At 44.5% G+C, this 22,972-nt stretch overlaps 1 protein-coding gene across 1 annotated transcript in view; it reads left to right on the top strand.

The window, feature by feature from the left end:
• wdfy3 (WD repeat and FYVE domain containing 3) overlaps positions 1-22,972 on the top strand; it is a 206,092-nt gene that overhangs the window by 67,038 nt on the left and 116,082 nt on the right. Inside the window, 7 exon segments of the mRNA XM_046351507.1 lie at positions 1,476-1,669; positions 4,251-4,522; positions 11,293-11,499; positions 12,803-12,886; positions 14,581-14,758; positions 15,115-15,329; positions 18,596-18,708. Coding sequence (XP_046207463.1) covers positions 1,476-1,669; positions 4,251-4,522; positions 11,293-11,499; positions 12,803-12,886; positions 14,581-14,758; positions 15,115-15,329; positions 18,596-18,708 — 1,263 coding nt within the window.

The following is a 22,972-nucleotide window of genomic DNA, read 5'->3' as shown; positions in this document are numbered from 1 at the left end:
CCCCCATCCCTCCCCTTTCTCCTCTCCCCATCCCTCCCCTTTCTCCCCTCCCTCCTCCTCTCCCCCTCTCCCCTCCCTCCTTCTCTCCCCCATCCCTCCCCTTTCTCCTCTCCCCATCCCTCCCCTTTCTCCCCTCCCCATCCCTCCTCCTCTCCCCCATCCCTCTCCCATCCCTCCTCCTCTCCCCCATCCCTCTCCCATCCCTCCTCCTCTCCCCCATCCCTCTCCCATCCCTCCTCCTCTCCCCCATCCCTCTCCCCTCCCTCCTCCTCTCCCCATCCCTCCTCCTCTCCCCCCCCTCTCCCCCTCCCTCCCTCCTCCTCTCCCCATCCCTCTCCCCCTCCCTCCTCCTCTCCCCATCCCTCCTCCTCTCCCCCTCTCCCCCCTCTCCCCTCCCTCCTCCTCTCCCCCATCCCTCTCCCCTCCCTCCTCCTCTCCCCATCCCTCCTCCTCTCCCCCTCTCCCCCTCTACCCCCTCCTTCTCTCCCCCATCCCTCTCCCCTCCCTTCTTCTCTCCCACCCCTCCTTCTCTCCCCATCCCTCTCCCATCCCTCCTCTCCCCATCCCTCTCCCATCCCTCCTTCTCTCCCCCATCCCTCCCCTTTCTCCTCTCCCCATCCCTCCTTCTCTCCCCCATCCCTCCCCTTTCTCCTCTCCCCCATCCCTCTCCCTCCCTTCTTCTCTCCCATCCCTCCTCCCCTCCCTTCTTCTCTCCCATCCCTCCTCCTCTCCCCCATCCCTCTCCCCCATCCCTCTCCCCCATCCCTCCTCTCCCCATCCCTCCTCTCCCCCATCCCTCTTCCCCCCTCTCCCCATCCCTCCTCCTCTCCCCCATCCCTCTCCCCCATCCCTCCTCTCCCCCATCCCTCCTCTCCCCCATCCCTCCTCCTCTCTCCCCCATCCCTCCTCCTCTCCCCCATCCTCCTCCTCCTCCCCCATCCCTCTCCCCATCCCTCTCCCCATCCCTCCTCCTCATCCCCCATCCCTCTCTCCCCATCCCTCCTCCTCTCCCCCATCCCTCTCTCCCATCCCTCCTCCTCTCCCCCATCCCTCTCCCCCATCCCTCCTCCTCTCCCCATCCCTCCCTCCTCTCCCCCATCCCTCTCCCCCATCCCTCCTCCTCTCCCCATCCCTCTCCCCCATCCCTCCTCTCCCCCATCCCTCCTCTCCCCCATCCCTCCCCCTCCTCTCCCCCATTACTCCTCCTCTCCCCCATCCCTCTCCCCCATCCCTCTCCCCATCCCTCCTCCTCTCCCCCATCCCTCTCCCTCCCCATCCCTCCTCCTCTCCCCCATCCCTCTCCCCCATCCCTCCTCCTCTCCCCCATCCCTCCTCCCTCTCCCCCATCCCTCTCCCCCATCCCTCCTCCTCTCCCCATCCCTCTCCCCCATCCCTCCTCCTCTCTCCCATCCCTCCTCCTCTCCCCCATCCCTCCTCCTCTCCCCCATCCCTCCTCCTCCCCCCCCCCCCTCCAGGTCTGTTCAGAGAGTTTGGAGGGGCGCGGTGTGTCCACAACATAGTGAAGTATGATCAGTGCAGGGAACATGCTCTGATGATCATTCAGCAGCTGGTTCTGTCCTCCAGCGGAGAAGATGACATGGGAACACTACTGGGTCTGATGCACTCTGCCTCGTCCACCGAGCTACAGCTCAAAACAGACATACTACAGGTGAGATACACACACACACACACATACACACACACACACACACACACACATACACACACACACACACACACACACACACACACACACACTACTGGGTCTGATGCACTCTGCCTCGTCCACCGAGCTACAGCTCAAAACAGACATACTACAGGTGAGATACACACACACACACACACACACACATACACACACACACACACACACATACACACACACACACACACACACACACACACACTACTAGGTCTGATGCACTCTGCCTCGTCCACCGAGCTACAGCTCAAAACAGACATACTACAGGTGAGATACACACACACACACACACACACACACACACACACACACACACACACACACACACACACACACACACACACACACACACACACACACACACACACACACACACACACACACACACACACACACACACACACACACACACACACCTACACACACATACACACACACACATCAAAACAGACATATACATACACACACACACACACACACACACACACACACACACACACACACACACACACACACACACACACACACACACACACACACACACACACACACACACACACACACACACACACACACACACACACACACACACACACACACACACTACTAGGTCTGATGCACTCTGCCTCGTCCACCGAGCTACAGCTCAAAACAGACATACTACAGGTGAGACACACACACACACACACACACACACACACACACACACACACACACACACACACACACACACACACACACACACACACACACACACACACACACACACACACACACACACACTAGGTCTGATGCACTCTGCCTCGTCCACCGAGCTACAGCTCAAAACAGACATACTACAGGTGAGATACACACACACACACACACACACACACACACACACACACACACACACACACACACACACACACACACACACACACACACACACACACACACACACACACACACACACACACACACACACACGCGCGCGCGCACCTACATCTCAACACACACACACCTACATCTTAACACACACACCTACACACACACACACACCTACACACACACACACCTACATCTCAACACACACACACACACACCTACACACACACAAACACCTACATCTCAACACACACACACACCTACACACACACACACCTACACACACACACACCTACATCTCAACACACACACACACACCTACACACACACACCCCACACACACACACCCACACACCCCACACACACAAACCTACACCCACTCAGCCCTAACCTCCTCTCCCTCTCTGCTAGACTCTCCTGGCTGTGCTGAGAGAAAGCCATCACCCACCCACCCAGCCCTAACCTCCTCTCCCTCTCTGCTAGACTCTCCTGGCTGTGCTGAGAGAAAGCCATCACCCACTCAGCCCTAACCTCCTCTCCCTCTCTACTAGACTCTCCTGGCTGTGCTGAGAGAAAGCCATCTAACTACCCACCCAGCCCTAACTTCCTCTCCCTCTCTACTAGACTCTCCTGGCTGTGCTGAGAGAAAGCCATCACCCACCCAGCCCTAACCTCCTCTCCCTCTCTGCTAGACTCTCCTGGCTGTGCTGAGAGAAAGCCATCACCCACCCAGCCCTAACCTCCTCTCCCTCTCTGCTAGACTCTCCTGGCTGTGCTGAGAGAAAGCCATCACCCACCCACCCAGCCCTAACCTCCTCTCCCTCTCTGCTAGACTCTCCTGGCTGTGCTGAGAGAAAGCCATCACCCACCCACCCAGCCCTAATCTCCTCTCCCTCTCTACTAGACTCTCCTGGCTGTGCTGAGAGAAAGCCATCACCCACCCACCCAGCCCTAATCTCCTCTCCCTCTCTGCTAGACTCTCCTGGCTGTGCTGAGAGAAAGCCATCACCCACCCAGCTCTAACCACCTCTCCCTCTCTGCTAGACTCTCCTGGCTGTGCTGAGAGAAAGCCATCGCCCACCCAGCCCTAACCTCCTCTCCCTCTCTGCTAGACTCTCCTGGCTGTGCTGAGAGAAAGCCATCACCCACCCACCCAGCCCTAACCTCCTCTCCCTCTCTGCTAGACTCTCCTGGCTGTGCTGAGAGAAAGCCATCACCCACCCACCCAGCCCTAATCTCCTCTCCCTCTCTACTAGACTCTCCTGGCTGTGCTGAGAGAAAGCCATCACCCACCCACCCAGCCCTAATCTCCTCTCCCTCTCTGCTAGACTCTCCTGGCTGTGCTGAGAGAAAGCCATCACCCACCCACCCACCCAGCTCTAACCACCTCTCCCTCTCTGCTAGACTCTCCTGGCTGTGCTGAGAGAAAGCCATCGCCCACCCAGCCCTAACCTCCTCTCCCTCTCTGCTAGACTCTCCTGGCTGTGCTGAGAGAAAGCCATCACCCACCCAGCCCTAACCTCCTCTCCCTCTCTGCTAGACTCTCCTGGCTGTGCTGAGAGAAAGCCATCACCCACCCACCCAGCCTTAACCTCCTCTCCCTCTCTGCTAGACTCTCCTGGCTGTGCTGAGAGAAAGCCATCACCCACCCAGCCCTAACCAACCTCTCCCTCTCTGCTAGACTCTCCTGGCTGTGCTGAGAGAAAGCCATCGCACGCGGACAGTCTTCCGGAAGGTCGGGGGCTTTGTGTACGTGACGTCGTTACTCGTTGCCATGGAGCGCTCTCTGTGTCAGCCGCCGCGTCACGGGTGGGAACGGGCCAATCAGAACCAAGTGTTTGAGCTCCTCCACACCGTCTTCTGCACGTTGACCGCTGCCATGCGCTACGAACCCGCCAACTCACACTTCTTCAGGACGGAGATCCAGTATGAAAAACTGGCAGACGCTGTCAGGTACAGTATAGGACAGGACATTAAAGGACATGTATAGTATATTATAGGACATGTATAGTATAGGACAGGACATGTATAGGACATGTATAGTATAGGACAGGACATTATAGGACATGTATAGTATATTATAGGATGTGTATAGTATAGGACAGGACATGTGTAGGACATATATAGTATAGGACATGTATAGTATAGGACATGTATAGTATAGGACAGGACATTATAGGACATGTATAGTATATTATAGGATGTGTATAGTATAGGACAGGACATATATAGGACATGTGTAGGACATTACAGGACATGTATAGGACAGGACATGTATAGGACATGTATAGTATAGGACATGTATAGGACATGTATAGTATAGGACATGTATAGTATACGACATGTATAGTATAGGACATGTATAGGACAGGACATGTATAGGACATGTATAGTATAGGACATGTATAGTATAGGACATGTATAGGACATGTATAGTATAGAACATGTATAGGACATGTATAGTATAGGACATGTATAGTATAGGACATGTATAGGACATGTATAGTATAGGACATGTATAGGACATGTATAGTATAGGACATGTATAGGACATGTATAGTATAGTATAGGACATGTATAGTATAGGACATGTATAGTATAGGACATGTATAGGACATGTATAGGACAGGACATGTATAGGACATGTATAGGACAGGACATGTATAGGACAGGACATGTATAGGACATGTATAGTATAGGACATGTATAGTATAGGACATGTATAGTATAGTATAGGACATGTATAGGACATGTATAGTATAGGGCATGTATAGTATAGGACATGTATAGTATAGGACATGTATAGTATAGTATAGGACATGTATAGTATAGGACATGTATAGGACATGTATAGTATATGATATGTATAGGACATGTATAGTATATGATATGTATAGGACATGTATAGTATAGGACATGTATAGGACAGGACATGTATAGGACAAGTATAGTATAGCATAGGACATGTATAGTATAGGACATGTATAGTATAGGACATGTATAGTATAGGACATGTATAGTATAGGACATGTATAGTATAGGACATGTATAGTATAGGACATGTATAGGACATGTATAGTATAGGACATGTATAGGACATGTATAGTATAGTATAGGACATGTATAGTATAGTATAGGACATGTATAGTATAGGACATGTATAGTATAGGACATGTATAGTATAGGACATGTATAGTATAGTATAAGACATGTATAGTATAGGACATGTATAGTATAGGACATGTATAGTATAGGACATGTATAGGACATGTATAGGACATGTATAATATAGTATAGGACATGTATAGGACATGTATAGTATAGGATAGGACATGTATAGTATAGTATAGGACATGTATAGGACATGTATAGTATATTATAGGACATGTATAGTATAGGACATGTATAGTATAGGACATGTATAGTATAGGACATGTATAGTATAGGACATGTATAGTATAGGACATGTATAGTATAGGACATGTATAGGACATGTATAGTATATGATATGTATAGTATATGATATGTATAGGACATGTATAGTATAGTATAGTATAGGACATGTATAGTATAGGACATGTATAGGACATGTATAGTATATGATATTTATAGGACATGTACAGTATAGGACATGTATAGTATAGGACATGTATAGTATAGGACATGTACAGTATAGGACATGTATAGTATAGGACATGTACAGTATAGGACATGTATAGTATAGGACATGTATAGTATAGGACATGTATAGTATAGGACATGTATAGTATAGGACATGTACAGTATAGGACATGTACAGTATAGGACATGTATAGTATATGATATGTATAGGACATGTATAGTATAGGACATGTATAGTATAGGACATGTATAGTATATGATATTTATAGGACATGTATAGTATATGATATTTATAGGACATGTATAGGACATGTATAGTATAGGACATGTATAGTATAGGACATGTATAGGACATGTATAGTATATGATATTTATAGGACATGTATAGTATATGATATTTATAGAACATGTATAGTATAGGACATGTATAGTATAGGACATGTATAGTATAGGACATGTACAGTATAGGACATGTATAGTATAGGACATGTATGGGACATGTATAGTATAGAACATGTATAGTATAGGACATCTACAGTATAGGACATGTATAGGTCATGTATAGTATATGATATGTATAGGACATGTATAGTATATGATATTTATAGAACATGTATAGTATAGGACATGTACAGTATAGGACATGTACAGTATAGGACATGTATAGTATAGGACATGTACAGTATAGGACATGTACAGTATAGGACATGTACAGTATAGGACATGTACTGTATAGGACATGTATAGTATAGGACATGTACAGTATAGGACATGTATAGTATATGATATGTATAGGACATGTATAGTATAGGACATGTACAGTATAGGACATGTATAGTATATGATATGTATAGGACATGTATAGTATAGGACATGTACAGTATAGGACATGTACAGTATAGGACATGTACAGTATAGGACATGTACAGTATAGGACATGTATAGTATATGATATGTATATGACATTTATAGTATAGGACATGTATAGGACATGTATAGTATAGGACATGTATAGTATAGGACATGTATAGTATAGGACATGTGTAGTATAGGACATGTATAGTATAGGACATGTATAGTATAGGACATGTATAGTATAGGACATGTATAGTATAGGACATGTATAGTATAGGACATGTATAGTATAGGACATGTATAGGACATGTATAGGACATGTATAGTATAGGACATGTATAGGACATGTATACTATAGGACATGTATAGGACAGGACATGTATAGTATAGGACATGTATAGGACAAGACATGTATAGTATAGGGCATTTTTTAGGACATGTATAGTATAGGACATGTATAGGACATGTATAGTATAGGACATGTATAGGACATGTATAGTATAGGACATGTATAGTATAGGACATGTATAGGACATGTATATTATAGGACATGTATAGGACATGTATAGTATAGGACATGTATAGGACATGTATAGTATAGGACATGTATAGGACAGGACATGTATAGTATAGGACATGTATAGTATAGGACATGTATAGTATAGGACATGTATAGTATAGTATAGGACATGTATAGGACAGGACATGTATAGGACAGGACATGTATAGGACAGGACATGTATAGGACAGGACATGTATAGGACATGTATAGTATAGTATAGGACATGTATAGTATAGGACATGTATAGTATAGGACATGTATAGGACATGTATAGTATAGGGCATGTATAGTATAGGACATGTATAGTATAGGACATGTATAGTATAGGACATGTATAGTATAGGACATGTATAGGACATGTATAGTATATGATATGTATAGGACATGTATAGTATAGGACATGTATAGTACAGGACATGTATAGGACAGGACATGTATAGGACAGGACATGTATAGGACAACATGTATAGGACATGTATAGTATAGGACATGTATAGTATAGGACATGTATACTATAGGACATGTATAGGACATGTATAGTATAGGACATGCATAGGACATGTATAGTATAGGACATGTATAGTATAGGACATGTATAGGACATGTATAGTATAGGACATGTATAGTATAGGACATGTATAGGACATGTATAGTATAGGACATTTATAGGACATGTATAGTATAGGACATGTATAGTATAGGACATGTATAGGACATGTATAGTATAGTATAGTATAGGACATGTATAGGACATGTATAGTATAGTATGAGACATGTATAGGACATGTATAGTATAGGACATGTATAGGACATGTATAGTATAGTATAGGACATGTATAGTATAGGACATGTATAGTATAGGACATGTATAGTATAGGACATGTATAGGACATGTATAGTATATGATATGTATAGGACATGTATAGTATAGTATAGTATAGTATAGGACATGTATAGTATAGGACATGTATAGTATAGGACATGTATAGTATAGGACATGTATAGTATAGGACATGTATGGGACATGTATAGTATAGAACATGTATAGTATAGGACATGTACAGTATAGGACATGTATAGGACATGTATAGTATATGATATTTATAGGACATGTATAGTATATGATATTTATAGGACATGTATAGGACAGGACATGTATAGAACATGTATAGTATAGGACATGTATAGTATAGGACATGTATAGTATAGGACATGTATTGTATAGGACATGTATTGTATAGGACATGTATTGTATAGGACATGTATCGTATAGGACATGTATCGTATAGGACATGTATAGTATAGGACATGTGTAGTATAGGACATGTGTAGTATAGGACATGTGTAGTATAGGACATGTGTAGTATAGGACATGTATAGGACAGGACATGTATAGGACAAGACATGTATAGTATAGGACATTTTTTAGGACATGTATAGGACAGGACATGTATAGGACAGGACATGTATAGTATAGGACATGTATAGGACATGTATAGGACACGTATAGTATAGGACATGTATAGTATAGGACATGTATAGTATAGGACATGTATAGGACATGTATAGTATAGGACATGTATAGGACATGTATAGTATAGGACATGTATAGTATAGGACATGTTTAGTATAGTATAGGACATGTTTAGTATAGGACATGTATAGGACAGGACATGTATAGGAATGTATAATATAGGACATGTTTAGTATAGGACATGTATAGGACAGGACATGTATAGTATAGTATAGGACATTTATATGACAGGACATGTATAGGATAGGACATGTATAGTACAGGGAATGTATAGGACATGTATAGGATAGGACTTGTATAGGACATGTTTAGGACAGGACATGTATAGGACATGTATAGGACAGGACATGTATAGGACATGTATAGGACAGGACATGTATAGGACATGTTTAGTATAGGACATGTATAGGACAGGACATGTATAGGACAGGACATGTATAGGACATGTTTAGTATAGGACATGTATAGGACAGGACATGTATAGAACAGGACATGTATAGGACATGTTTAGTATAGGACATGTATAGGACAGGACATGTATAGGACAGGACATGTATAGGACAGGACATGTATAGGACATGTATAGGACAGGACATGTATAGAACAGGACATGTATAGTATAGGACATGTATAGGACATGTATAGGACAGGACATGTATAGTATAGGACATGTATAGGACATGTATAGAACAGGACATGTATAGTATAGGACATGTATAGGACATGTTTAGTATAGGACATGTATAGGACAGGACATGTATAGGACAGGACATGTATAGGACATGTATAGGACATGTATAGGACAGGACATGTATAGTATAGGACATGTATAGGACAGGACATGTATAGGACAGGACATGTATAGGACATGTATAGGATAGGACATTTATAGGACATGTATAGGACATGTATAGGATAGGACATGTATAGGACATGTATAGGACATGTATAGGACATAGTATAGGGACATGTATAGAACAGGACATGTATAGTATAGGACATGTATAGGACATGTATAGGACAGGACATGTATAGTATAGGACATGTATTAGTATAGGACATGTATAGGACATGTTTAGTATAGGACATGTATAGGACATGTATAGGACAGGGCATGTATAGGACATGTATAGTATAGGACATGTATAGTATAGGACATGTATATGTATAGGACATGTATAGGACATGTATAGTATAGGACATGTATAGGACATGTATAGTATAGGACATGTATAGGACATGTATAGGACATGTATAGGACATGTATAGGACATGTATTGGACATGTATAGGACATGTATAGTATAGGACATGTATAGTATAGGACATGTATAGGACATGTATAGGACATGTACAGGCAATGTTCCCAACTAATCGTTAAACAGTGATGAGTATTGAAGTGTGGTAGATCGTGAGTCTTCACATGAGACTTCTGATGATGATGATGATGATGATTAAAGGGCTGTCAACACTGAACAAAAATATAAACAAAACGTGTGAGGTGTTGCTGAAATAAAAGATCCCGTAAAATGATCCATTCGAACAAAAAAAGCTTATTTCTCTCAAATTCTGTGCACAAATTTGTTTACATCTCTGTTAGTGAGTATTTCTCATTTGCCAAGATAATCCATCCACCTAACAGGTGTGGCCTATATCATTGTGCTGGGGACAATAAAAGGCCACCTTAAATGTGCAGTTTTGTCACAAAACACAATACCACAGATGTCTCAAGTTTTGAGGGAGCGTACAATTGGCAAGTTGACTGCAGGAATGTCCACCAGAGCTGTTCCCAGAGAATTTAATGTTGCTTTCTCTACCATAAGCCGCCTCTAACAACGTTGTTTTAGAGAATTTGGCAGTACGTTCAATCGGCTTCACAACCGCAGACCACGTGTAACCACGCCAGCCCAGGACCTCCACATCCGGCTTCTTCACCTGCGGGATTGTCTGAGGGTGGTGGGCCCCTGCCCAATCATATGAAATCCATAAATAAGAGCCTAATGAATTTATTTAAATTGACTGATTTCCTTATATGAACTGTAAACTAAGTAAAATCTTTGACATTTTTTGCACGTTGCGCCTATATTTTTGTTCAGTGTAAATAAATACGATTGATTGATTAATTATTGACCCATGCCCCCACCACCTTCAGGCTGCTGGGTTGTTTCTCGGAGGCCAAGAAGGTTGGAGTCACGGGAGTGTTCCCTTCCAACGCCCAGCCCTTCCTGAGGCTGCTGGAGGACGACGGGGTTGCAGCCGGAGCAGGGGGCGGGACCGGGGACAACATCTGCCCCACCCTCAAACACTGCAGCAAGCTCTTCATCTACCTTCATAAGATGGCCACCGACTCCTTCGACAGGTACGCCAGTTACTGTTTCTCACTAAAACAGACTCTAGACCCACTCATTTGATAGGTCAGTGATTGACTCCCTCAACAGGTCAGTGATTGACTCCCTCAATAGCTCAGTGATTGACTCCCTCAATAGCTCAGTGATTGGTTAAACAGGCCAAAAGGAGTCTAACCCCAAATCAATGGTTGTTGAATCAATGGGCTCCCGAGTGGCGCAGCGGTCTAAGGCATTGCATCACCAGTGTAAGAGGCGTCACTACAGTCCCTGGTTCGTGACTGGACTGTGCTACCTTGTGAATGAAGAGCTTACCTGCCACACTGTTGTGCAGGTCTCTCCAAACAAGGTCCTGGGTACCACAAGGGGCACACATTTTGGTAGCCTCCTGGTAGTGAGCTGTAGCATTAGCCTCCTGGTAGTGAGCTGTAGCATTAGCCTCCTGGTAGTGAGCTGTAGCATTAGCCTCCTGGTAGTGAGCTGTAGCATTAGCCTCCTGGTAGTGAGCTGTAGCATTAGCCTCCTGGTAGTGAGCTGTAGCATTAGTGAGCTGGTAGTGAGCTGTAGCATTAGTGACCTGGTAGTTTGCTGTAGCATTAGCCTCCTGGTAGTGAGCTGTAGCATTAGCCTCCTGGTAGTGTGCTGTAGCATTAGCCTCCTGGTAGTGAGCTGTAGCATTAGCCTCCTGGTAGTGTGCTGTAGCATTAGCCTCCTGGTAGTGAGCTGTAGCATTAGCCTCCTGGTAGTGAGCTGTTGCATTAGCCTCCTGGTAGTGAGCTGTAGCATTAGCCTCCTGGTAGTGAGCTGTAGCATTAGCCTCCTGGTAGTGAGCTGTAGCATTAGCCTCCTGGTAGTGAGCTGTAGCATTAGCCTCCTGGTAGTGAGCTGTAGCAATAGCCTCCTGGTAGTGAGCTGTAGCATTAGCCTCCTGGTAGTGTGTTGTTGCATTAGCCTCCTGGTAGTGAGCTGTTGCATTAGCCTCCTGGTAGTGAGCTGTAGCATTCGCTTCCTGGTAGCATTAGCCTCCTGGTAGTGTGCTGTATAATTAGCCTCCTGGTAGCATTAGCCTCCTTGTAGTGTGCTGTAAAATTAGCCTCCTGGTAGCATTAGCCTCCTTGTAGTGTGCTAGCTAGCTATGCTCTGAGCGCTCTTTTCTTTCAGCCTTCTAACTAACATCTTCCTCTTTTCTCTCTTTCCTCTCTTTCTCTCTTTTTCTCCTCTAATCTTTGGCACTGCCTGGCTGTGTGCTACTCTTGTCCATCCATGTTTGTCTGTGTGTGTGTGTGTGTCCTGAATGTGTGTGTGTGTTGTGTTCAGTCGTGCGGAGCAGGTTCCCCCCTGCCTCACTCACGAGACCTCCCTGCCATCCCCCTGGGGTACGCCAGCGCTCGCCAGGAAGAGGTAGCTACTGCGCTCTGCACTCCTCTTCCTCATCCCGCTCTTTCGCTCCTCTTCCTCTGTCATGCTACTCTCTCTTTCCCTTATGTCAGCTATTGCTGCTATGTCATGTTGCTCTCTCCTCTCTCTTTCCCCTATGTCAGCTATTGCTGCTATCTTTCCTTTATGTCAGCTGTTGCTGCTATGTCATGTAGCTCCCTTTCCCTTATGTCAGCTATTGCTGCTATGTCATGTAGCTTTCTTACCCATATGTCAGCTGTTGCTGCTATGTCATGTAGCTCCCTTTCCCTTATGTCAGCTATTGCTGCTATGTCATGTAGCTCTCTTACCCATATGTCAGCTGTTGCTGCTATGTCATGTAGCTCTCTTACCCTTATGTCAGCTGTTGCTGCTATATCATGTAGCTCTCTCCTCTCCCTATGTCAGCTATTGCTGCTATCTTTCCCTTATGTCAGCTATTGCTGCTATGTCATGTAGCTCCCTTTCCCTTATGTCAGCTATTGCTGCTATGTCATGTAGCTCTCTCCTCTCCCTTATGTCAGCTATTGCTGCTATATCATGTACCTCCCTTTCCCTTATGTCAGCTATTGCTGCTATGTCATGTAGCTCCCTTTCCCTTATGTCAGCTATTGCTGCTATGTCATGTAGCTCTCTTACCCATATGTCAGCTGTTGCTGCTATGTCATGTAGCTCTCTTACCCTTATGTCAGCTGTTGCTGCTATATCATGTAGCTCTCTCCTCTTCCTTATGTCAGCTATTGCTGCTATGTCATGTAGCTCCCTTTCCCTTATGTCAGCTATTGCTGCTATGTCATGTAGCTCCCTTTCCCTTATGTCAGCTATTGCTGCTATGTCATGTGAATTCCTCTCCTCTTGTTCTTTGCATTCTGACCTATTTATTTCTCTCTCTCTCTTATCCTCCTTCTCGTTCTCTCTCCCCTCTCTTTGTTCTCTCTCTCTCTCTCTCTCTCTCTCTTCTCTCTCTCTTATCCTCCCTCTCGTTCTCTCTCCCCTCTCTTTGTTCTCTCTCTCTTTTCATCCTGGTTCTGCTGACCCCTTCCTTTAAACCCTCTCTCCTCACTGCTCTGTAGGGGAAACCAACCCGCTGGATGTATCATTTCTATGACTGCATCAACGTGGCTATTTTTCTCTAATTAAATGAATACAGGCCTTGGGTGTGAGTCAGTGTCAACTCTAAACTGACTTAACCTTTAAACCTCTCGTGTTTAATCTCTTCATGTTTTAATCACTTTTACAGAGACACTTCGTTAATCAACATTTCAGTTTTTCAAAGTAAAAATCCCAGAGTTTAGCAAAATAGGTGATTTTATTCCATGATCCCTTTGAAAGGAAAGATTAGGATATCGTTTCTGGATTTATTTTCCCTCTCATCGGACTCAACCCCACAATATTTTGGCAACACTTTATTTAGATAGTCCCCCAATAGATACTGAGTATAGCGAACATTAGGAACACATTCCTAATATTGAGTTGTACCCCCTTTTGCCCCCAGAACAGCATCAATTCGTCGGGGACATGGACTCTACAAGGTGTCGAAAGCGTTCCACAGGGATGCTGGCCCATGTTGACTCCAATGCTTCCCACAGTTGTGTCTAGTTGGCTGGATGTCCTTTGGATACACACCGGGAAACTGTTGACTGTCACTAATGGCTAACTTACTGTCACCTAAAACACAGGCACGGCTACCAGGGCACATCAGGCCCCCCTGCAGGGGTCAGAGCTTCAACAGACCTAAACATGACACTACAACTGGCCAACTCTTCCTCCTCGTCGGACTCGGTGGTCATCCACCCTGGGGCGGGGCTAGCGATGCTGGACCTGCTGGCCTCCGTCAGCTCCGACAGCCAACCAGAGGTAAGGAAGTGCCGAGGAGGCCACACCCACTCCTTGTGTCCCTGGTCTCAGGATGAATGTGTTACTTTCTCTCAGTGATACTATAGTCGGTAAAAATGGAACAAAGTGTACTACCATTTCCTCTTAGTCCAAAAATGAGGTGAATGAGGAACAAAAGTTGTACAAGAGTTCCATTTCCTCCCTAAGAGTTGTACATGTCTGAATATCCGTGTCTCTTCCTGGTTTAGCTGTGACATAACACTAGTCTATGACACAGAGTTACCCTTCAGCAAGATGCTCGTCTGTCACAAACGTTAAAGGAACCAAAACGTAACTATTCATTTCCCTTCCCTCCCTCCCTCCCTCTCCCTACCCAGCATGCTCTGGACCTTCAGCTAGCAGTAGCTAACATCCTGCAGCTGCTGGTCTACAGTGAGAGAAACCAGCAGATCCTGTGTGAAGCTGGTCTCCACAGCAGACTACTGCAGCGCTGCAGCCTGGCCCTGGGAGACGAGGAACACCCCCTACACCCACCGCTGCAGAGGATGTTTGAGAGGCTGGCCTCACAGGCCCTGCAGCCTATGGCCCTGAGGTGAGGGTGGGATGCAGGCAGACAGAGTCCCTCACTCACACACACTCACTCACACTCACTCTCTCTCGCTCTCGCTCTCTCTCTCTCTCTCTCCCTCTGTCTCTCTGTCTCTCTCTCGCTCTCTCTGTCTCTCTCTCGCTCTCTTTGTCTCTCTCTCTCTCTCTCTCTCTCTCTCTCTCTCTCTCTCTCTCTCTCTCTCTCTCTCTCTCTCTCTCTGTGTCTCTCTCTCTCACACACACACACACACACACACCGCAGGACCAGATGTGGCACATCATTATAAGTCCATTTACCTCTAAAACATTTACCTCATCACACATTTAATTGCACACAAATAGTAAGCAGAGCTCTCTGTCACTAAGGGCTGGCATAACCCCCCCTAATAAACTCTTAATGATGTCGATGGTTCTTTTACATAAAAGGGAAAGAATTGGTTTTGACAGGTTTTTAATATTGTTTAGAGGAGTCTGGGTGGAGTCACAGTTGGCCTAATTTGCTGCATGGCCGGTCAGCTGTGATGCAGGATAGGATACAGACAGTTGGGCTCGACACACACACACACACACACACACACACACACACACACACACACACACACACACACACACACACACACACACACACACACACACACACACACACACACACACACACACACACACACACACACACACACACACTAGGCTACCTGCTGGTTACTAGTCCAACACTCTAACCACTAGGCTACCTGCTGGTTACTAGTCCAACACTCTAACCACTAGGCTACCTGCTGGTTACTAGTCCAACGCTCTAACCACTAGGCTACCTGCTGGTTACTAGTCCAACACTCTAACCACTAGGCTACCTGCTGGTTACTAGTCCAACACTCTAACCACTAGGCTACCTGCTGGTTACTAGTCCAACACTCTAACCACTAGGCTACCCTGCCACCTCTACACTCTAACCACTAGGCTACCTGCTGGTTACTAGTCCAACACTCTAACCACTAGGCTACCTGCTAGTTACTAGTCCAACACTCTAACCACTAGGCTACCTGCTGGTTACTAGTCCAACACTCTAACCACTAGGCTACCTGCTGGTTACTAGTCCAACACTCTAACCACTAGGCTACCTGCTAGTTACTAGTCCAACACTCTAACCACTAGGCTACCTGCTGGTTACTAGTCCAACACTCTAACCACTAGGCTACCTGCTGGTTACTAGTCCAACGCTCTAACCACTAGGCTACCTGCTGGTTACTAGTCCAACACTCTAACCACTAGGCTACCTGCTGGTTACTAGTCCAACACTCTAACCACTAGTCTACCTGCTGGTTACTAGTCCAACACTCTAACCACTGGGCTACCTGCTGGTTACTAGTCCAACACTCTAACCACTAGGCTACCTGCTGGTTACTAGTCCAACACTCTGACCACTAGGCTACCTGTATGATCTCTGTGGTACCTTGTCAGCTCGGGGGTTTGAACTCGCAACCTTCAGGTTACTAGTCCAACACTCTAACCACTAGGCTACCCTGCCACCTCTACACTCTAACCACTAGGCTACCTGCTGGTTACTAGTCCAACGCTCTAACCACTAGGCTACCTGCTGGTTACTAGTCCAACACTCTAACCACTAGGCTACCTGCTGGTTACTAGTCCAACGCTTTAACCACTAGGCTACCTGCTGGTTACTAGTCCAACGCTCTAACCACTAGGCTACCTGCTGGTTACTAGTCCAACGCTCTAACCACTAGGCTACCTGCTGGTTACTAGTCCAACACTCTAACCACTAGGCTACCTGCTGGTTACTAGTCCAACACTCTAACCACTAGGTTACCTGCTGGTTACTAGTCCAACGCTCTAACCACTAGGCTACCCTGCCGCCCCAGTAACTGAAAGCTTGCTGGATCGAATCCTCGAGCTGACAAGGTAAAAAAAAAACACAGTTCCCTGGGTCGCCGAAGATGTGGATGTTGATTTAAGGCCGCCCCCCCGCACCTCTCCGATTTGGGTTAAATGTGGAAGACACATTTCAGTTGAATTCATTCAGCTGTACAACAGACTAGGTACCCCCCTTTTAATAGTGTTGTAGCTGTGGTAAAACCATTATAACTGACTAGGTACCCCCCTTTCCCTTTTAATAGTGTTGTAGCTGTGGTAAAACCATTATAACTGACTAGGTACCCCCCTTTCCCTTTTAATAGTGTTGTAGCTGTGGTAAAACCATTATAACTGACTAGGTACCCCCCTTTTTAATAATGTTGTAGCTGTGGTAAAACCATTATAACTGACTAGGTACCCCCTTTCCCTTTTAATAGTGTTGTAGCTGTGGTAAAACCATTATAACTGACTAGATACCCCCCTTTTAATAGTGTTGTAGCTGTGGTAAAACCATTATATCTGACTAGGTACCCCCCTTTCCCTTTTAATAGTGTTGTAGCTGTGGTAAAACCATTATAACTGACTAGGTACCCCCCTTTCCCTTTTAATAGTGTTGTAGCTGTGGTAAAACCATTATAACTGACTAGGTACCCCCCTTTCCATTTTAATAGTGTTGTAGCTGTGGTAAAACCATTATAACTGACTAGGTACCCCCCTTTCTCTTCCCATATAGATAGCTTCAGAGTTCTCCTCGGTGAACACTTTTCAGATACCAGACCAAAGTTAATATTTCATTATTCTATCACACATTAAATAGTCAGTCCTCAGGATACTGTAACAGAGATATAGTCAGTCCTCTAGATACTGTAACAGAGATATAGTCAGTCCTCTGGATACTGTAACAGAGACACATTCAATAGTCAGTCCTCTGGATACTGTAACAGAGATATAGACAGTCCTCTGGATACTGTAACAGAGATATAGTCAGTCCTCTGGATACTGTAACAGAGATATAGTCAGTCCTCTGGATACTGTAACAGAGACTCATTTTGTCCCCTCGGAGGGGGAAAGGCTGACTAGTCCATTGTCCTTTGTGTTTTCCTTGTGTTTCTGGACCATTTGCCATGCAGCTCCAGGTGACAGAGAGCATATCAATAAAGGCCGAGGCTGCAATGATGTTTATTGTTCTTCAAAAGGGGGAAAGGCGTCCATGTTGAAGGATGCCAGTCAAATGCCAAGTGATCACTTTGGAAATAAGTGTTGTCACGTGTCATCCACTGGGATTCAACATGCACATTGTGTCATCCACTGGGATTCAACATGCACATCTTGTCTACGGTATGTTTTATTGTCACATCAAGATAAACATAAAAATATAGAATTGGTATTGTTTCTCCCCCACAGAGAGTTCCTCCGGCTGGGAAACCCTCTCAACTGTGGCGCCTGGGACAAGAAGCTGCTCAAACAGTATCGTGTCCACAAACCCTCCTCCCTGAGCTACGACGCAGAGATGAGAAGTAAGACACCACTCTCAATGTGTGTGTGTGTGTGTATATATATATATATACACACACATACACACATACACATCTACACACACACACACACACACACATCTACACACACACACACACACACACACACACACACACACACACACACACACACACACACACACACACACACACACACACACACACACACACACACACACACACACACACACACACACACACACATCTATATACACACACACATACACACACACATCTATACACACATCTATACACACATCTATACACACACACACATCTATACACACATCTATACACACATCTATACACACACACATACACATCTACACAGAATAAGGCATTATAGATGCAGAATAAGGCATTATAGATGCAGCGTAAGGCATTATAGATGCAGCGTAAGGCTTTATAGATGCAGAATAAGGCTTTATAGATGTAGAATAAGGCATTATAGATGCAGAATAAGGCTTTATAGATGCAGAATAAGGCTTTATAGATGCAGAATAAGGCTTTATAGATGCAGAATAAGCCATTATAGATGCAGAATAAGGCATTATAGATGCAGAGTAAGGCATTATAGATGCAGAGTAAGGCATTATAGATGCAGAGTAAGGCATTATAGATGCAGAGTAAGGCATTATAGATGCAGAGTAAGGCATTATAGATGCAGAGTAAGGCATTATAGATGCAGCGTAAGGCATTATAGATGCAGCGTAAGGCATTATAGATGCAGCGTAAGGCATTATAGATGCAGCGTAAGGCATTATAGATGCAGCGTAAGGCATTATAGATGCAGCATAAGGCATTATAGATGCAGCATAAGGCATTATAGATGAGGAATAAGGCTTTATAGATGCAGAGTAAGGCATTATAGATGCAGAGTAAGGCATTATAGATGCAGCGTAAGGCATTATAGATGCAGAGTAAGGCATTATAGATGCAGCGTAAGGCATTATAGATGTAGAATAAGGCATTATAGCTGTAGAATAAGGCATAGATGCAGCGTAAGGCATTATAGATGCAGAATAAGGCATTATAGATGCAGAATAAGGCATTATAGATGCAGAATAAGGCATTATAGATGCAGAATAAGGCATTATAGATGCAGAATAAGGCATTATAGATGCAGAGTAAGGCATTATAGATGCAGCGTAAGGCATTATAGATGCAGCGTAAGGCATTATAGATGCAGAATAAGGCATTATAGATGCAGAATAAGGCATTATAGATGCAGAGTAAAGCATTATAGATGCAGAGTAAAGCATTATAGATGCAGAGTAAGGCATTATAGATGCAGAATAAGGCTTTATAGATGCAGAATAAGGCTTTATAGATGTAGAATAAGCCTTTATAGTTGCAGAATAAGGCATTATAGATTCAGCGTAAGGCATTATAGATGTAGAATAAGGCATTATAGATGCAGAGTAAAGCATTATAGATGCAGCGTAAGGCATTATAGATGCAGAATAAGGCATTATAGATGCAGAATAAGGCTTTATAGATGCAGAGTAAGGCTTTATAGATGCAGAGTAAGGCATTATAGATGCAGAATAAGGCTTTATAGATGCAGAATAAGGCATTATGTGTTTGTGCGTCATAGAAAGTGTTACCAGAAAGTTTTTCTGCAGGGCGAGATGGACAGGAGGAAAGACGTGCAGTTTGAAAAGGCCAACAAATTATCTCCCTGCTGTTAGTTGCTCCATTCGGTTGTATCCAGTCAGTTACTGTAGTGGAGGATAGATTGAGGGGGTTTTCGCCAGGAGATGAGCTTTCTCTAGCTTTAATTGCCAGTGGAAATGACGTTCTGGAGACGGTAATCCTTCACGATTGCACACCAGAAGGAGCTTATTGTAACGTTATTGAAATGTCGCTGCAACCTAAACCGACGACGTTATGTGGGCTGCTTCCTAGACCTTGACTAATCACCTTCAGATAATTACCTGAGGTGAATTTGTCCGTCAGTGCTGAGTGATTAAACTTAAATTTAATTTAGATCTTTCTGTTATTAAACAACTAATTGAATGACGTCAGTTCAATTACTTGATTTCTATAAAAAATTTAAAAAATTATAGCCCAAGGCGCCGTTTTAGAGATACTGCCTGAGCAGAGATTATGACTTTAAGGAGAGCACAGAGATAACCTAGATGGTCTGGCTGGCTGGCTGATACTGCCTGAGCAGAGATTATGACTTTAAGGAGAGCACAGAGATAACCTAGATGGTCTGGCTGATACTGCCTGAGCAGAGATTATGACTTTAAGGAGAGCACAGAGATAACCTAGATGGTCTGGCTGGCTGGCTGATACTGCCTGAGCAGAGATTATGACTTTAAGGAGAGCACAGAGATAACCTAGATGGTCTGGCTGGCTGGCTGATACTGCCTGAGCAGAGATTATGACTTTAAGGAGAGCACAGAGATAACCTAGATGGTCTGGCTGGCTGGCTGATACTGCCTGAGCAGAGATTATGACTTTAAGGAGAGCACAGAGATAACCTAGATGGTCTGGCTGGCTGGCTGATACTGCCTGAGCAGAGATTATGACTTTAAGGAGAGCACAGAGATAACCTAGATGGTCTGGCTGGCTGGCTGATACTGCCTGAGCAGAGATTATGACTTTAAGGAGAGCACAGAGATAACCTAGATGGTCTGGCTGGCTGGCTGATACTGCCTGAGCGGAGATTATGACTTTAAGGAGAGCACAGAGATAACCTAGATGGTCTGGCTGTCTGGCTGATACTGCCTGAGCAGAGATGATGACTTTAAGGAGAGCACAGAGATAACCTAGATGGTCTGGCTGATACTGCCTGAGCAGAGATGATGACTTTAAGGAGAGCACAGAGATAACCTAGATGGTCTGGCTGATACTGCCTGAGCAGAGATGATGACTTTAAGGAGAGCACAGAGATAACCTAGATGGTCTGGCTGATACTGCCTGAGCAGAGATGATGACTTTAAGGAGAGCACAGAGATAACCTAGATGGTCTGGCTGATACTGCCTGAGCAGAGATGATGACTTTAAGGAGAGCACAGAGATAACCTAGATGGTCTGGCTGATACTGCCTGAGCAGAGATTATGACTTTAAGGAGAGCACAGAGATAACCTAGATGGTCTGGCTGATACTGCCTGAGCAGAGATGATGACTTTAAGGAGAGCACAGAGATAACCTAGATGGTCTGGCTGATACTGCCTGAGCAGAGATGATGACTTTAAGGAGAGCACAGAGATAACCTAGATGGTCTGGCTGATACTGCCTGAGCAGAGATGATGACTTTAAGGAGAGCACAGAGATAACCTAGATGGTCTGGCTGATACTGCCTGAGCAGAGATGATGACTTTAAGGAGAGCACAGAGATAACCTAGATGGTCTGGCTGATACTGCCTGAGCAGAGATGATGACTTTAAGGAGAGCACAGAGATAACCTAGATGGTCTGGCTACCTGGCTGAATGAACATGAAGAAACATCAAGTAATAGACACAACTGAAATATTATTTCATAGTCATTTCCTGTTTCTCTATTGATGTCTACCCAATGTGGACCTGACAGAGACAATGGAACATTTTCAATGTTTTGTCAATTGAATGTTCACTATTTTTGTTCTTTGGAATTTCCATTAAAAAGCTCTACAATCATTATAACGTAATTATTTCATAATGCATTTAATGCAACAACAAAAATTAACAAAACCAAATTCGGGAAAAACATATATATTTTTTTATAACCAAACCGAAAGGACCTCAAAAAAGCACTAATCGCTCAGCACGAACTGCCATAAAAGTTCATGTCTTGACTATCTTAATTCTCAATTAGGCTCAATTTACAGCCTCTGGGTAATTTCATGTAAACCGCCAGTCTTGTCAAAGAATAACGGGAAAACCTGAGTTTGTCAGACTAATGATCATGTTTGATTAATGTTGTCTATTTAGTAAGGGAATGTTTGCAATGTGGGAATGGTTATTTAGCTGTAACATCAATCTCTAAATTGTCCTTCCCTCACTGTAATGGGATATTTTCCAAATGGAAAATTACCTCATTTTCTCCCAATAGCTAAACATGATATCCTTCCTCTACTCTCAGGCCCTGTTTCAATAGTCTAATAGTACCTCCTTCCTCTACTCTCAGGCCCTGTTTCAATAGTCTAATAGTACCTCCTTCCTCTACTCTCAGGCCCTGTTTCAATAGTATAATAGTACCTCCTTCCTCTACTCTCAGGCCCCGTTTCAATAGTCTAATAGTACCTCCTTCCTCTA

The sequence above is a fragment of the Oncorhynchus gorbuscha genome, linkage group LG05 (genome assembly GCF_021184085.1).
Source record: "Oncorhynchus gorbuscha isolate QuinsamMale2020 ecotype Even-year linkage group LG05, OgorEven_v1.0, whole genome shotgun sequence".
Classification (NCBI taxonomy): Eukaryota; Metazoa; Chordata; class Actinopteri; order Salmoniformes; family Salmonidae; genus Oncorhynchus; species Oncorhynchus gorbuscha.
The sequence above is the reverse complement of the archived record's forward strand: the minus strand, read 5'-3'. Positions and strand labels throughout refer to the sequence as shown.